This window comes from Bufo bufo, chromosome 5, assembly GCF_905171765.1.
Source record: "Bufo bufo chromosome 5, aBufBuf1.1, whole genome shotgun sequence".
In the NCBI taxonomy this organism is placed as follows: domain Eukaryota; kingdom Metazoa; phylum Chordata; class Amphibia; order Anura; family Bufonidae; genus Bufo; species Bufo bufo.
The window spans coordinates 68216104-68233943 of NC_053393.1; the positions used below are offsets into that span (position 1 = coordinate 68216104).

At 45.8% G+C, this 17840-nt stretch overlaps 1 protein-coding gene across 1 annotated transcript in view; it reads right to left on the reverse strand.

Annotated features, from left to right (window-relative positions):
- Nucleotides 1-17840, reverse strand: part of CDH17 (cadherin 17) — a 103456-nt gene that overhangs the window by 24817 nt on the left and 60799 nt on the right. The window contains exons 7-9 of the mRNA XM_040432017.1: nucleotides 17407-17594; nucleotides 7307-7438; nucleotides 2757-2907 (exon numbers count right to left, since the gene is read on the reverse strand). Of these exons, the coding sequence (XP_040287951.1) occupies nucleotides 2757-2907; nucleotides 7307-7438; nucleotides 17407-17594 (471 nt within the window). The remainder of the gene's footprint in view (nucleotides 1-2756; nucleotides 2908-7306; nucleotides 7439-17406; nucleotides 17595-17840) is intronic.

The following is a 17840-nucleotide window of genomic DNA, read 5'->3' on the forward strand; positions in this document are numbered from 1 at the left end:
GACCCACACCTATAAGACAATGGTGGCATATCCTAGTGATATGCCCCCATTGTCCATGATGAGACACCCCCTTTAAAGGAAAATGGAGATTAAATTTCTAAATTTGACTTTTTTGGCAGATTTTCCATTTTAATCTAATTTTTTCTTTAACACATCGAGGGTTAACAGCTAAACAAAACTAAATATTTATTACCCTGATTCTGCGGTTTTCAGAAACACCCCACATGTAGTCGTAAACTGATGTAAGGGCACGCGGCAGGGCGCAGAAGAAAAGGAGCGTCATATGGTTTTTGGAAGGCAGACTTTGCTGGACTGGTTTTTAGATGGATTTGAAGCAACCCTGATGCACCCTTACAGTAGAAACTCCCAAAAAGTGACACAATTTTGGAAACTAGGGGATAAGGTGCCAGTTTGATTGGTACTATTTTGGGGTAGATATGATTTTTAATTGCTCTATATTATGTATTTTGTGAGGCATGGTAACCAAAAAATGGCTGTTTTGGCACCGTTTTTATTTTTTACAACATTTATCTGATGGACACGGTGATATCAAATATGTCTACTTTCTTTGTTTGTTTGTTTCAGTTTTACATAATAAAGCATTTTTGAAAAACAAATTACGGTATGTTTTTGTGTCTCCATTTTCTGAACGCCTTATTTTTCTGACGATCGTCTTGTGCAGGGGCTCGTTTTTTGAAGGAAGAGTTGACATTTCATTGGTACCATTTTTGGGTACATATCATTTTTTGGTCATTCATTATTACACTTTATGAGACAAGGTGACCAAAAAATTGGTTGTTTTGGCACAGTTTTTATTTATTTATTTTTACAGCGTTAGGTCATGTGATATTTTTATAGAGCAGATTGTTACGGATTTGGTAATTCCGAATATGTATACCTTTTCTTATTCATTTAGGTTTTACACAATAATAGCATTTTTTTAAGCCAAAAAAGTTATGTTTTAGTGTCTCCATAGTCTGAGAGCCATAGCTTTTTAATTTTTTGACCGATTGTCTTAGATAGGCTCTCATTTTTTGCAGGATGAGGTGACGGTTTGATTGGTACTATTTTGGGGGACATATGCCTTTTTGATTGTTTGGTGTTGCACTTTATGTGATGTTAGGTGACAAAAAAATTGCTTTTTTTTTTTTTTTTTTTACGGTGTTCACCTGAGGTCATGGTCTATTTTTATAGAGCAGGTTGTTATGGACGTAGAAATATTTCACTTTAACACAATAGCAGCAGTTTGGAAGGAAAAAAAAGAGCAGATTGTTACGGATTTGGCAATTCCAAATATGTATACCTTTTCTTATTCATTTAGGTTTTACACAATAATAGCATTTTTTAAACCAAAAAAATTATGTTTTAGTGTCTCCATTGTCTGAGAGTCATAGTTTTTTTAATTTTTGGACTGATTGTCTTAGGTAGGGTCTCATTTTTTCCAGGATGAGGTGACGGTTTGATTGGTACTACTTTGGGGGGCATACGCCTTTTTGATCGCTTGGTGTTGCAATTTTTGTGATGTAAGGCGACAAAAATGGCTTTTTTGACACATTTTTTTTTTTTTTTTTATGGTGTTTATCAGACGGGGTGTTTTTTTTTCGGTGTTCAGCTGAGGGGTTAGGTCGTATGATATTTTTATAGAGCTGGTTGTTACGGATACGGTGATACCTAATATGTATACTTTTTATTTTATTTAGTTCACTTTAACACAATAATAGCATATTTGAAATAAAAAAATGATGTTTTAGTGTTTCCATGTTCTGAGATCTATATTTTTTGAAAGCTATTTTCTTATGTAGGGGCTCATTTTTTGTGGGATGAGGTGACGGTTTTATTGGTACCATTTTGTGGGACATACGCCTTTTTGATCGCTTGGTGTTGCATTTTTTGTGATGTAAGGCGACAAAAATGGCTTTTTTGACACATTTTTTTTTTTTTTTTTATGGTGTTTATCAGACGGGGTGGATCATGTGATATATTTATAGAGCCAGTCGTTATGGATACAGCGATACCTAATCTGTGTGTTTTCTCCATTTTTTTCAATTTTTTATTATAAAATCAGGGGAAAGGGGCGTTTTTTCTTTTTTTTACTTTAAACTTTATTTTTTTATTAAAAACACTTTTGTTTGCTTTTTTTTAAAACTTTATTTCTGTCCCACTCTGGGACTTCAACTTTTGGGGGTCTGATCCCCTCTGCAATACATTACAATACAGCTGCATTGTAATGCATGAGACATGAGGGCTTGATTCTGGTTTTCTCCCTATCTCCTTTCCTGACCAATGTAATGTGCTGATTTTGCCACAGATTATTACATGAATTTACCTAAACATGTGCCTAAGTCTTTCATGGAAGCATTTATGATTGCCACTTATGGACTTTGTCTGGCTGGCATTGTCATGAAGGCATCTGTGGACAGGCAACTGGGGAGGCAGCACAGTATAGTAGATATGTCTGATGTCGGGCAGACTGGTTACTGGAGGAAATATTCAGCCAGAAGTTTAGTTGAGCCCCAATGCAAAGTCTGTAACAAGGTCCTCACCTTCCATGTGCTTTTTGTAATACTGATGTCCTCTTAAGTGGCAGAGAGGGTCCTTTGGACCAAGGTATCAAGGCTCAGTTGAGACTGCTATGTCTGCAGCACCTATTGCTATGCTCCAGTATTGCTCCAGCCACCAACAAAAAAACTCAAGTCTAAAATTCACATGTGAAACGATTTATTGAAGATAATACATATAAACATATTGCATCTTACCAATAGCTTCATTTACTTGGATTTCAAAAATGGTCTCTGCTGCTGGACACACTGGAGGGTTATCATTGATGTCATCAACATTGACTTCAATTGTCAGGGGCCTCGCCACAGGAACACCATTAAAATTTTTTGCAAATGCATAGAAGATATACTGAAAAATAGTGTGTAAATTGTATGTGAGGTCTACGAGATCCATGAATGACAATAAGTTCTCTTCCACTTTACAAAAAGTAACATAAAAGGGTAAATTGAGGGCTGACCTAAAAGTTGGTTGAGGCCCCTGTGCAAGAAATGTATGTGTGTGCATATGGTCTTCTCCACTGAAACCTATGCAGCATGCTTAAAAGGCTGGTTCACTTTTGGATGCCCTTCACCAGACCCTCCTACGCGACCGGACCTGCGTAGGGAAACATACTTACCAGCTCCCCACCACTGGATTCCTGCTAGGTTCCCACTCATCAACATCTGGTTTGACAGGGGTCACATGGGCCACTGCAGCAAATGACTGGCTGCAGCAGCTGTGGCGAAACCAACCACGCCACTGGGTTTTGGAGGGGCCGGGTTGCCAGCCTCTTGCCCCAGGATTATGGCCCATACTAACTTTAAAGGAGAAGACAGACTGGCCGCACAGCTTAAATCTGTGGAACTGTTTTGGGCAGGAAAGCCATGCTTGCGGTCGGCCAAATGTGACTTCCATGGAATTCAGGAACCCCTGCTCGGATCTGGGTGATTTTTGGATATGTTGTTCACCCAGATCAGAGCTATCCATGGATTTATACGTTATGGGGATATGTGGGGTTTTGAGGTGTGTGACAGAACCATCTGTCTTTGGAATTGTATTGTATGCTATGTGAGGGTACCCAGATAGCTAATTTTATTGTATTCGTGTAGTCTGAGTGCCATTCACCTAATAATATGCACTCAGACTTGAGCTATCTGGGGATATGTTAAATGTCTGTGTTTACTGTAAGGGTTGTGACATTGTATGTTTAAATGGTGATTTCTGTCCTGTTGTCCCCACATGTGTATTGTTTATTTCCCTTTGTCCTGAGAGATGATTGAATTACTCCTCGGGTGTCTCCAGGGCAGAGAGGAGGAAACCATGATGCGTTGTGGGGATGTATTGTGTCTGTGTTTCCTGAATTGCTGCATATCTGTCCTGTGTCACAGTCTTCCATCTGGTCCCCTAGGGGAGTGTCCACCAGATGGGGACCTGCATAAATACAGGCGGGTAGCCCTCAATAAAGAGTTCCTGTTTTATCCTTCATCATGTTGAGGCTGGTGTTTGGGTAACTGATCGACACTGGGGGATTGCTATACGCTGAAGATTTGCTATACTCCCCTGGCTATAACTACTAGCTCTTGTAAGAGCTGTTCCTGCTCTCTGGACGTAGGAGAGGTTCACCCACTGGAGCCTGGAGCCTTGTCATAGGTCCAGGGTGGGTTGGAGACGGTGAGGCCTCAAACAAGCTTCGACGGTTTGTGGGGTCTGCAGCGCTTACGGTGTCAAGTGGAGTGCTTGGAGTCCTCGGGAAGCACTAGGAGCAGCTATCAACGGAGGTACCCGGTCGGGGTGCTAGGAGATCCGTTACATTGGTGGCAAGCAGTGGGATGGCGTCCTAGTGAGAGGAGAAGCAGCTCGGAGACACCGTTCGTGGAGTTACAAAATTGAGGGCAACGCTACTATCCGTACAGCGCCCCTGGCTACAGCAATATGGATGCCGTTGTTTCCTGCACAGCATTCCATGAGGAAGATCACCCGGATTACAGGGATGCAGAGCGGAAAGGCGTATGGCACCAGGCCCTGGAGGACGTGCAGCGTCGGAGGGGTGAGAGTCTTCCCAGTGAGGAGCAGAGATTACGAATGCGATTGGCGCTGCGACTACCTCTACTGGGAGAGGAACCCTTGACGGAGTGGGTGTCAGAGCTTGAGACACTGGTATGGCAGGAAACCTGGCTGGATGACGCTTACCAAGCACTATGGTGGGACACAGTACGACAGTCTCCATGGATGGAGGAGTACGCCAAGCCCGAGGGTGAGGATTATAATGGCCCTGGTTTATTTGGGGAGTCTTTTGAAGACATTGACTTTGGGAGCACAGAAGGGTCTAGATTTTGGGACATTACTGACTACAGGGGAGACTTGCACAATTGGCCTACAACTAGTGGGGTGAGGGCAGATCTGACCTTTCTGGTCCAAAGGGAGTGGGAGCTGGAGGAAGATTATCAACAGTTGTCTCGCTCCATTCAAGCCCAGCGCAATATACAAGACAGTTGGATACCAGGCCCAGACCTGCAGCCCTACCCCTGGCAAGTCGCAGCTGAGGTATCCCTTACTTCCTCACCAACTGTGGAGGTAGGGGACTTCATAGAATGGTACTGGGAGGAACCCCAGTTGGCAGATGGAGATGGGACCGTGGTCACTCCACCGGCCCAACAGGGTGGCTGGGCAGGCGGCCCAGATCCCCAACTGCCACTGGGAGTACAGGGAGAGGAGATTGTCGGTCCCTCATCTCTGCAACAACCAGAATCACTGGTAGTGGAGACAGTCGGTCTCACTACCCAGCGGCAGTATACTCTACAGGGAGAGGAGACAGTCGATCTCTCTTCCCAGCGGCAGGTAGGATCCCAGGGGGAGGAGATGGTCGGTCCCTCACCCCTGCAACAACCAGCATCACTAGTAGTGGAGACAGTCGGCCTTACTACCCAGCGGCAGTATACTCTACAGGGAGAGGAGACAGTTGGTCTCTCTCCCCAGCAGCAGATGGGGTATCCAGAGGAGGGGGTAAGTGATTCCCCCTCTCCACAGCTCTCTCCCAGCCCAATACTGGGGGTAGCGGGTAAGGCTTTAAACCCCACTGACCCCTCTCCAGCAGAAGAGCTGGCATCAGTGCAGAGCGCTACTGGCCTCGGCCCTAACCATTCATTTACTACCCAGCAGGAGTTGGCACCATGCACCCCAGCTGAAGCGCTGGCATCAGGGCAGAGCGCCACTGGCCTCTGCCCTCCTCTATCCTCTTCTCCAGAGCCGGACTTCCCACAGGCTACCCCAGCGGAAGATCTGGCATCTGGGCAGAGCGCAGTCGGCCTCTACCCACCAAGTACCTACAGCTCCAAGCTAGAGAACAACAAGGAAGCAAGGAGTAGCAGATGCCCCCTCAACAGCTGGGGACATATAGGACAGACCCAGGCCCCAAAATTCAACAGGTCCAGTATTTGGTTGTGGGTGGACTGCCAGACTAACTCAGGTACCGACCGGCGTGAGGTCAGGTACCTGGTTAGTCTTCCCTGGGAGGGGGAGATGTGTGGCGAAACCAACCTCGCCACTGGGTTTTGGAGGGGCCAGGTTGCCAGCCTCTTGCCCCAGGATTATGGCCCATACTAACTTTAAAAGAGAAGACAGACTGGCCGCACAGCTTAAATCTGTGGAACTGTTTTGGGAAGGAAAGCCATGCTTGCGGTCGGCCAAATGTGACTTCCATGGAATTCAGGAACCCCTGCTCGGATCTGGGTGATTTTTGGATATGTTGTTCACCCAGATCAGAGCTATCCATGGATGTATACATTATGGGGATATGTGGGGTTTTGAGGTGTGTGACAGAACCATCTGTCTTTGGAATTGTATTGTATGTTATGTGAGGGTACCCAGATAGCTAATTTTATTGTATTCGTGTAGTCTGAGTGCCATTCACCTAATAATATGCACTCAGACTTGAGCTATCTGGGGATATGTTAAATGTCTGTGTTTACTGTAAGGGTTGTGACATTGTATGTTTAAATTGTGATATCTGTCCTGTTGTCCCCACATGTGTATTGGCTATTTCCCTTTGTCCTGAGAGATAATTGAATTACTCCTCTGGTGTCTCCAGGGCAGAGAGGAGGAAACCATGATGCGTTGTGGGGATGTATTGTGTCTGTGTTTCCTGAATTGCTGCATATCTGTCCTGTGCCACAGTCTTCCATCTGGTCCCCTAGGGGAATGTCCACCAGATGGGGACCTGCATAAATACGGGCGGGTAGCCCTCAATAAAGAGTTCCTGTTTTATCCTTCATCATGTTGAGGCTGGTGTTTGGGTAACGGATCGACACTGGGGGATTGCTATACGCTGAAGATTTGCTATACTTCCCTGGCTATAACTACTAGCTCTTGTAAGAGCTGTTCCTGCTCTCTGGACGTAGGAGAGGTTCACCCACTGGAGCCTGGAGCCTTGTCGTAGGTCCAGGGTGGGTAGGAGACGGTGAGGCCTCAAACAAGCTTCGACAGTTAGTGGGGTCTGCAGCGCTTACGGTGTCAAGTGGAGTGCTTGGAGTCCTCGGGAAGCACTAGGAGCAGCTATCAACGGAGGTACCCGGTCGGGGTGCTAGGAGATCCGTTACAGCAGCAAAGTGTAATACTGACGTATGGTCTGACCATGTGGGGTGTCTGTCTGAAAGGTCCCCGAAGGTGAACCACCTCTTTAATAATAGAAAGCTTGGACAAATCCTTGAAAACACACAGTAAGGTATCACTTATTACATTTACTACAATATTGTGACGCCTCGTCGATTACCTGGTCCTGTTCCTCTCTGTCCAATGGTTCTGTCACATTAATATTTCCGTTTTGGTCAATAGCAAATGGAAACCTCGGATATTTTTCTCTTTGATGCAGTTCATAAATCACACTGTTATCGTTCCATGTGACCTGAAGTACAAAGAAGACAATAACATAGTATAATTGAAAAACCATGCAGAGATCCGTGTTCTCCTCTTCACAACATTATACTCTTTAAAGGGGTTATCCAGAATTAGAAACAAAAGGATCTCCTAACGTCACACCATCCTAATAAACAATTGCCCTAGAAAACCTTGACCTCCTGGATGAAATTGCAGCGATTAGGGGTGCTTACAACCTCAGTTCACATTTCTGAAACCCTGATTATATATTTCAAGAGATCCTATGATAAGCTAGTCCTTGAGGAACCCTTCTGACAAAAACAAAGTGCTAAAAGTGGACAAACCCTTTAATAAAATTGAATCATACATACATTTTCCAAAGTAGAAACCCATTATAATTTCCACCGTTCATATTCTTCCCCTCCCCTCCATATTTAGCAAATACAGTATGCTGGAAACTGATAGAGTGGAGAGCACAATGGAAGAGTAGATGCTCTAGTCTCCAACAATGGAGGGGTTAAATGCTGTTCTTTTCACACAGCATTAATAGAATCAGTGTTCGGCCGCCTTGGCTCTTGAAACACACAACGTCTGGTTATATTTTCCATTGCGTGGATTATTTTACAAACTCCACTTTGAAATACCATAACATTACTCTCCCTGGCCACGTTCCCCTTGTATGTAACACGTGGTCTGCCTTCCTTTTCGGTACCCTCACTGCATTATTTAATGAACTGTGCAATAGGAGTTTTCATTTTATCGTACTTTTGGAGGAATGATTTTATGATATGTGATGAGAAGTTGCCTCATGGGGCATTAACTTGTCTAAAGAACTAATGACACGATCGGAGCACATGCCTCATACTTAGGGCTCATGCACACGAACGTATTTTCTTTCCGTGTCCATTCAATTTTTTTGCAGACCGTATACGGAACAATTCATTTTAATGGGTCCGCAAAAAAAAACGGAAGGTACTTCGTGTGCATTTCGTTTCCATATGTCCGTATTTCTGTTCCGCAAAAAAATAGAACATGTCCTATTATTGGCAACTTGAAGGGAGGAATAGGAATAAGGTTGCGGCACTCACCGAAATGTATCAAAGGTGTCTTTTATTGTGGCTTCCTCAGCAGGTAGCAGAAAGGATCCGGGGCAGACACACTGTGTCCGCACTGTGTCCGCCCCGGATCCTTTCTGCTACCTGCTGAGGAAGCCACAATAAAAGACACCTTTGATACATTTCGGTGAGTGCCGCAACCTTATTCCTATTCCTCCCTTCAAGTTGCCATTTGTTTACTATAAGTTACTTTCTTGCTGAGCACCACATTGAGAAGTGTTTCCCACTGCATGTGGCCCGGTTCAAACACGGCGTGATCAGTGTATGCAGTGCCGCCTGATTACAATCTACGTCTTCCTGCATTCAACATGTCCTATTATTGTCCACATTAACTGACAAGCATAGTACTGTTCTATTAGGGGCCAGCTGTTCCGTTCCGCAAAATACGGATGGGTTGTGTGCATGAGGCCTTAGGCTCTGTATGCAATATCGGAATCCACTGGCTAGACTTTTAAAGGGGTTGTGGCACCATTATCCAATTTATACATGGAAACCTGGTTGCTTTTGTCATTTACTTTAGTAATGGCCAACCATCTAATGTGTACAAGACCTCCCGCTTTTCCCCTGACAGCTGTAGTTGGGTAGAGATAAGGATCGGGCATGTTGGATTTCAGCTGCCCTCACCTTTTTTTTTTTTGGGGGGGGGGGGGGGTCAGTCTTGCAGCACCTTTCTCCCCTATCCCATTCAATACACATGTGGACCTGTCCTTGTAATATGACTTTATACCTTGTCTATAGATCTGCTTTAATCCATCAATACACAAGGGGAAGGTGGGATCAAAGGATCAACAGCGCCACTCCTCGCCCCTCTTTTACCATCTATAGTACGTGTGCAGCTACAAATAAGCAGATGTCATGTCACAGAGGGGCAGTAGAGTATAATAGTGTTCAAACCCCTTTGGAATAAAACAGTGTTATAAATGGCCGTTTCCATGAATGGAAAAGTCTAAATGACGCTGAAAGAGGCTAGGTGCATTAAAAGTCTGGAAATCTGCAGGGGGCTAAGCTCAAAAGATAGGCAAATGTGGAGGCGGACTGTCCATAGACCCTACAGGGAAATTTCCAGGTGGGCCGATGCCCAGGAGGCCACCCAAGCCCTCTTGATGGCTGCAGGCCAGGCACATACTGATCAATGGCCAAAGGTGCTCTCCTGAACTCAACTGTACTGATAGTGATACAGTCGAATACTTTGATTGGGGTGGCAGTATTTTGTGCTGCACTGTGGTATTTGGTTCTGCTGGGGCGGTATTCTGTACTGCACTACGGTATTAAGGGACCCACCTACTTCTGTTGACCCTGCCTACTTGTTTTGTCCAGTCTTCTATCAATTTGGACCTACAACATGGGCCAACTTTTGGTTTATTTTTCCAGAGGCACTTTAAGTTTCCAATCCGCTGCTGGGCAAATTTGATCCGTGATGTATCTCTATGACATGACAGACCACTAACTAGGCCAATTTAGATAAATAGCCAAGGTAAATTAAAATAATTTGCTAACTAGTCTGATGTAAGTAAATCTGCGGAGAGGAAAAAATATAGGATTCCCCGGGGCGCTGTTCTTCAAAAGTATAAAATGCAGTCTTTTAGTGATAAAAGTGTAAGGATAAAACACTTCCAAAACTCTTTTTGAAGGGGGTCCCCCTTCGTCCTCAGACACAGGGAACTAACTAACCGGGGGACATTACCCTGGTAACCTAAACAGCCTGCTAAGGTTAATCCTATACATGGCTATTAGGTTTACACAGTGCACAGAAACATAAGTGTTAACAATAAATAACAGTTAACTCGGTAACATTAAATTACCCTTTTGGGAATAATAAACCCTTTGCAGTAGTCCTCTGGGTACTGCAGATGTAAAAAAAATATATACATATAGTACATGACAATCTCTTTATAAGAAATCTAGAACTAGTCATGTACCTCACATTATCCAGAGATTCCCTATTCATTGCTCCAATTGCTCTGCTAGGTTTTCTTTAGGCTGGCAGCTCGGGGGTGGGGGAGGATGTCCTTTCTCAGGAGGAGTGTCTTTTCTGCTGTAGCTCAGGGGATGTGACTTTTCTTAGCAGGCATGTCCTTCCTGCTGCAGCTCACTCCCTGTAACTGTCACAGCTTCTAGCAGTTGGTGGCAGTTGAAGGATGGAACTGAGCATGTGCAACTAGAGATTGCCTTGACTCGATTCGCCGAACATGCGAACATATGGCGATGTCCGCCGGTGCCATATTCTTTTGCATTGTGCCGAACTTTGACCCATGACACATCCATCAGGTGGGACAGGACAGTCAATTGAGACGTTTCAGCACATAGACACACCCCCACCTTATAACAGAAGCCGATCTGGCAGCCATTTTACATTCTGTGTTTTGCCAGTGCAGGGAGAGGTTGCTTTGTGGAGCAGGGACAGGCTGTTAGAGACACCAAACGCTAGCTAATAGGGCCACAAAAGTCCTTTTAAGGACTGGTAAAGGTGTGCTATCGATATGTGTGATATACAGAGGGGTGTGATATACTAATAATATACTTTCTAGCATTGTATTGTGCAGCAGTTGTGTGCGTTTCTGCTGCGATACCGCAGCTATATAGAGGGACAAGCGCTATTGGAACAACTATTTGCAACGGGTGTGATATACCTGTTGCCCTAAAAAAAATAATTCAGGGTGTGATATACCTGCTTCCACAAAATACTGATTGACAGCTGCGATATAGCTGTTGCCCCAAATAAACAGAGTGGTGTGATATAACTGTTGTGGCAAAAAAAAAAATTAAGGGGTGTGATATACCTGCTTCCACAAAATACTGATCAAGGGGTTTGATATACCTGCTTCCACAAAATACTGATTGAGGGCTGCGATATACCTTCCACAAAATACTGATTAAGGGGTTTGATATACCTGTTTCCACCAAATATTGATTGAGGCCTGCGATATACATGCTTCCACAAAATACTGATTAAGAGGTTTAATATATATGCTTCCACAAAATACTGATTGAGGGGTGCGATATACCTGCTTCCACAAAATACTGATTAAGGGGTTCGATATACCTGTTTCCACCAACTATTGATTGAGGCCTGCAATATACCTGCTTCCACAAAATACTGATTAAGGGGTTTGATATACCTGCTTCCACCAAATATTGATTTAGGCCTGCAATATACCTCCTTCCACAAAATACAGATTAAGGGGATTGATATACCTGCTTCCACCAAATATTGATTGAGGCCTGCGGGATACCTGCTTCCACAAAATACTGATTAAGGGCTTTGATATACCTGTTTCCACCAAATATTGATTGCGGGCTGCGATATACCTGGTTCCACAAAATACAGATTAAGGGGTTCGATATACCTGTTTCGACCAAATATTGATTGAGGCCTGCAATATACCTGCTTCCACAAAATACTGATTGAGGGGTGCGATATACCTGCTTCCACAAAATACTGATTAAGGGGTTCGATATATCTGTTCCCCCCAAATATTGATTGAGGCCTGCAACATACCTGCTTCCACAAATACTGCTCTTCTCTAGGGACTTAGGCACAGGGTAATTTTGAAAATGACAGGTAGAGGAAAAGACAGGCCATTCTACAGGAGTGGTAGGGGTCGGGCAGGTGCACCAGGCCAGGGCCTAGGTGGGAAGTTGGAGAAGACGCGTGTGATTACTTCAAAGGACGCACCAGAGTTGGTTGAGTGTCTCATTCAGCCTTCCACTTCTGCACCCTCCCTATCCTCTGTATCTGCATCCTCCTCACTCTCTGCTGTGTGCACCCCCAAAGACACCACCACTACCACCATAGCCCCTCCACTCGAAGTCAGATGAATTGTTTTCCCATTCCATTCCCAGACCTTACCGATGCGCAGCCATTCTTGACATCGGATGAGGAAGAGGAGGTAGCAACGGTTGCCACCCAGCGGTCTGACGACAGTACCCAGATCAGCCCAAGGAGGGAGGTCACCGCTGTTGCTGCCTACTCTGAGATCTCAAATGTCAGTGGTGGTGAAGTTGACGATGATGACGTGTCCATGGATGTCACGTGGGTGCTCACAAGAGAGGAAAAGGAGGGGAGTTCAGAGAGAGCGATGGAGCAGCAGAGAAGGAGGAGAAGCAGGCAGAACTCGCATGGCAGAGGAGGCAAAAAGCATACTGCAAATGTATCTGGAGCGAGCCATGCACCATGCATGGTCACATCTGGCGCTCCCAGGACGCCAGCACATGGCTCCGCAGTGTGGGCTTTTTTTAACGTGTCAGCTTCTGACAATAGTCTTGCCATCTGCAGCCTGTGCTGTCAACGCATAAGTCGCGGTAAGCCCAACACTCACCTAGGGACGACCGCCTTAAGAAGGCACCTGGCTTCCCATCACCGAGCCCAGTGGGGGCAATGCTGTCAGAACCCACAAAGCCACACCCCCGGCGCTCCACGTCCTGCCTCTTCTCCTTCTCCTTCTTCTCTCTCCTCCCATTTGTCCTCCACTCCATCTTCCACCATGCCGTCGTTGCGTTCATCTGGCACAAGGCAGGCTTCTGTGGTCCAAATGTTCGAGCGTAAAAAGTTGATGATGCCGGATAACCCTCTTGCCCAACGGCTGACCGCTGGCTTGTCAGAACTGCTAGCCCGACAACTACTGCCATATAAACTGGTGGACTCAGAGGCATTTAGAAAATTTGTGGCCATTGGCATACCGCAATGGAAGGTCCCCGGAAGGAAATATTTCTCCCAGAAGGGCATCCCAGAGCTATATGGCCAGGTTCAGCGGCAAGTGAATATATCTCTGGCACACAGTGTCGGTGCCAAGATACATCTGACCACAGACACATTATCTAGCAAACACGGGCAGGGAAGGTACATAGCCTTTACTGCCCACTGGGTGAACCTTCTGACGGCAGTCAAGCATGTATCCCAAGGCTCCCGTCTGGATTTGGTGTTACCGCCACGGATTGCATGCAGGCCTGCCTCTTCTTCTCCTCTTCCTACTCCATCCTCCGTCTCCTCCTTGGCTGACTCCTCCTTTTCCACTGCTATCGCCTCTTCCGCTGCGCCCCCCAAGCCCCCCAGAACCTATTCAACGTGCCAGGTGAGACGTTGCCATGCTGTGCTGCGGCTGTTGTGCCTGAAAGCCAAGAGCCACACCTGTCCTGCACTGCTTTCAGCTCTGCAGTCAAAGGCCAATCAGTGGCTAACCCTGCTAAATTTGACAGTTGGTAAAGTGGTGTGCGACAATGGTGCCAATCTGCTGAGCGCGCTGAAACAGGGCAAAATGACACACGTGCCATGCATCCCCCGGGGTCCAGGATGTCTTGCGGCAGGTCAGGAAAATCTCTGGCAATTTTAGAAGATCTTACATGGCCATGGCCTCACCTTGCTGAAGTTCAGCGGCGACACCACCTGCCCGTCAGACGTTTGATTTGTGACAGCCTGACGCGTTGGAACTCCACCTTGTATGTGCTTGATAGGCTGCTCCAGCAGCAACGTGCCGTTAAGGACTACCTGTATGAACTCTGCAGCAGGACAGGTTCTGGGGAGCTTGGTTTCTTTTCACTGTGCCAGTGGCTGCTAATGCGCGGCACATGCAGACTTCTGCGGCCATTTAAAGAGATCAACAAATTGGTCAGTCACAGCCAGGGCGCCATCAGTGACATCATACCTTACGCCTTCTTTCTGGAGCGTGCATTGTGTCGTGTCATTGATCAAGCCGTTGAGGAGCAGGAGCTGGAAGATGAGGAAGTCGCAATTCTGAATGAAATCCCAAGGGGGCTACTCCAAGTCAGCAGGAGTCTGAAGAGGAGTCAGAGGAGGATGGTGGCTGGGGGGAGAAGGAGGAGCAAGGAGAGCAGGCTTTGAGGGGGACTTTAAACTTTTCCGGGATCCCTGGTGTTGTCCGTGGCCAGGGCGCTCCACCGCTTCCAATTTAGTGCAAATAGGGGCCTTCATGCTCCAGTGTTTAAAGAGGGACCCCTGTATAAAAAGCATGAAGGGCAAGGACCAGTACTGGGTGGCAATGTACTTAGACCCCCGGTACAAACACAAAATGATGGACATGTTACCAGCATCACAGAGAGTTGGCAGAATGCAGCATTACCAGGCCCTGCTGCGAGAGATGCTGCATTCTGCTGTTGCGGGCGCAGGCAGGGGAATTTCCACCCACAGCCAAACAGGAGCGGGTACCAATCCTACCGCTCCTGCAAGAAGAGGGCGGTTTGAAGATGTGTTGGTCACTTCGGAAATGAGATCATTCTTGCAAACAACCCATCGACAGCCGCCCTCCGGATCTAGCCTCAGGGAACGCCTAGACCGACAGGTGTCCGAATACATCGGGTTAACGGCCAATGTGGATGCTCTGAGAAGCGAGCAACCCCTGGACTACTGGCTTGCCCCTCGTCGAGTGTCCTGTCAGAAAGGACGTTCAACGCAGCAGGGGGGATCGTGACCAATAAGCGCACTCGCCTAGCTCACGACAGTGTGGACTACCTCACATTTCTAAAAATGAATGAGGCATGGATCTCTGAGGAATTCAACACCTGTGACGACCATGTTTAATTGAATTTCTTCATGCCAGCCCATACATATCCGCCACTACCCAGAACAAAGAATGGTCCTTGTCTTATGTATATACAGCGGCATAAAAGGCCTATTCTGTCAGGTGAATTCCTAATTTTTGGGGCCTCTACTCCAGTGGCCTACAGTAAAATTTTTATCCAGTGACCACCTAATGTACCTCCAGCCACATCATCACAAGTTATTTTATGTCAGATGAATGCCTAAATTTTGGGGCCTGTAGTCCCGTGAACACAAAAACTCACCGAAAAAAGTGGCCTAAACGGGTGGAAATGCTCCAAACCCAGACACTGTAGCATATCTATAACCGGGGGAGCAATTCCTCCGCATACGGTCCGCAGATAACGCCAATCCCCAGCAAAAAATGCGTACAATGGAGGATGCCGTGAGACACCGTGACGTGGTGCATGAGGGGCTCCGATATGTTCATTACTGGAAGATATTGGCAAAGTTCTCAGCTTTTAACATTGGCTTGAGGAATTATCTAGTATTGTCAGTTGCGTATCATTTTGGTGCATTTTTTGCAGTGATTTATGTATGTATATATTTTTTTTATCTGCACAATGTATCATTTTGTGTAAGATGTCCTTGTGATGCATGCGGTCCGCACCGGCATCCTCCATTGTACGCATTTTTTGCTGGGGATTGCCGTTATCTGTGGACCGTATGCAGAGGAATTGCTCCCCTGGTTATATACACGCTACAGTGTCTGGGTTTGGAGCATTTCCACCCGTTAAGGCCACTTTTTTCAGTGAGTTTTTGTCTTTATGTGTATGGAATGTGCCACTTCATTGTGGTGGTAACGTTCTTTGCACCTGGCAGCTTCTGTGTCACATGGTCTGTTGTGGGTGCGGCTTCTGTGTCACATGGTCTGTTGTGGGTGCGGCTCACAGCTTTATCCTACCTGACAGTGCATTGGTGATACCACTATGGAGGCATGTGAGAGCCTGGCTGTGAGTTGGTTCAGACCCTGTTCACACACCACGGGCAGTTCAGTGGTAGGACCCCATGCGTGCTGAGACACCGTGACGTGGTGCATGAGGGGCTCCGATACGTTCCTGACTGGAAGATATTGGCAAAGTTCTCAGCTTTTAACATCGGCCTGAGGAATTAGCTAGTATTGTCAGTTCCGTATCATTTTGGTGCATTTTTTTCAGTGATTTGTGCCTGTACTCAGAGCTGGGACAAGGTCCACCACCAACAGAGGCTGAGCTGCCCAAGTGCGCCCCCCCCCCCCCCCTGCCATTTAGATATGTATGTTTGTTATTAATCATCATCCAGATCCCCCTCCCCTAAACAGTGCCATCCACAGATCCCCCTTCTGACGCTCACAGGAGTACATTTATAAACTAATCAGTAACTTTAACTTTAATCATTGCTAATCTCTTAACTTGGATATCTTACTCTGTCTTAGTTCCGGTAACAGCAGTAAGTGCGGGCGGGCGGCGCTCACTCACTGACGTCACGCGCCTGTGCCGCCTAGTGGGAGGACTCTACTCCTGTGGCCTAAAATAAGACTTTTCTAGGCTCCAGCAGGGCACATTTTTGAGAGTTTCCTTTTAAGACACATAAAAATGGCCCCTGATTAAAATACATATTTTTTGTTGGAATTTTTGCCAGTGATCCCCCTCTGGTATGTCACTGTCCATGTTGTGGGACAATTTGTGCACTTCTAGTAAGTATTTGGTGGCTGCATATATGACCTGAAGGTTTTTCAGGTTCGTCTGCCATTAAAGTCAATGGGGCCCGCCATAAACGTGCAGTTTGCGAACATTTTATCGCCGTCCAGGCCGATGTTCGTCCATCACTATGTGCGACCACCTCAGTAGAGAGTGACCATCTCACAACATAGAAAGTATATCTCACAGTTGAAGCATTTTTGTAACAGAATGTGTATGGCCAGCAAAGAGCACCTGTCAGCAGGACCAACCCTATTTAACTAAGAATAGTCTGGAAAAGTTGATCCTGATGATTATGGAATTGTGAAAGTCAGTTTTGGCACCCCCCCGACAAAAAAACAAAAGTTTTTTTAAAAAAATGCAAATGAGGGCTACAGTGCTCCAACACTGGAAACCAGAGGAGCTGAGGTGCACAGAGGGGTTAGGCCCAGTCCCTGCGTCCACTGAATTCCTCATTTGCATAAAGAATCAACCACCACAACCGATTTTAACAAGACAGGTATCATTGCAATCAGCAGGATCAACTCTACCAGGCTGTATACCTGGTTTAAGTTGATCCTGCTGAAATGTGCTCTTTAAGAGGGGTGTATTGAGGAGCATAGCTTGAAATATAATGATCCATTATTCCCACTACTTTTCACATCAGTACCTTGGTGATGTTGTATGGATGAGGACTTGTAGAGTTTTCCACAATCGTAACTGGTTTTGGTGGTTTCCAGAGATTTTCTTTTATAGAAATAGACACCTTTGCAAAGTGGTTGAAGGGTCTCTCTGCAAGGTCAGATACCTCCACGAGAAGTTCATAAGGCTTATCCCCAAACTTCATATATATAGTTCCTGCAATAAAAAATGAAAAATGATTACTTGCTGCAGATAGTCCATGACCGCACATATAAGACAATGGGGGCATATCCTAGCGATATTCCCCCATTGTCCATGATGAGACAACCCCTTTAATGAGCAGTCACTTTTTTGTGATTTAGCGCACGTGGTTCAAACACTTGTAACTTTTTTTTATTTTTTTGAACAACCAAAATAACTTTTGCAGCTTTTTATTACATAACACAGGGGTTTTTAATATAT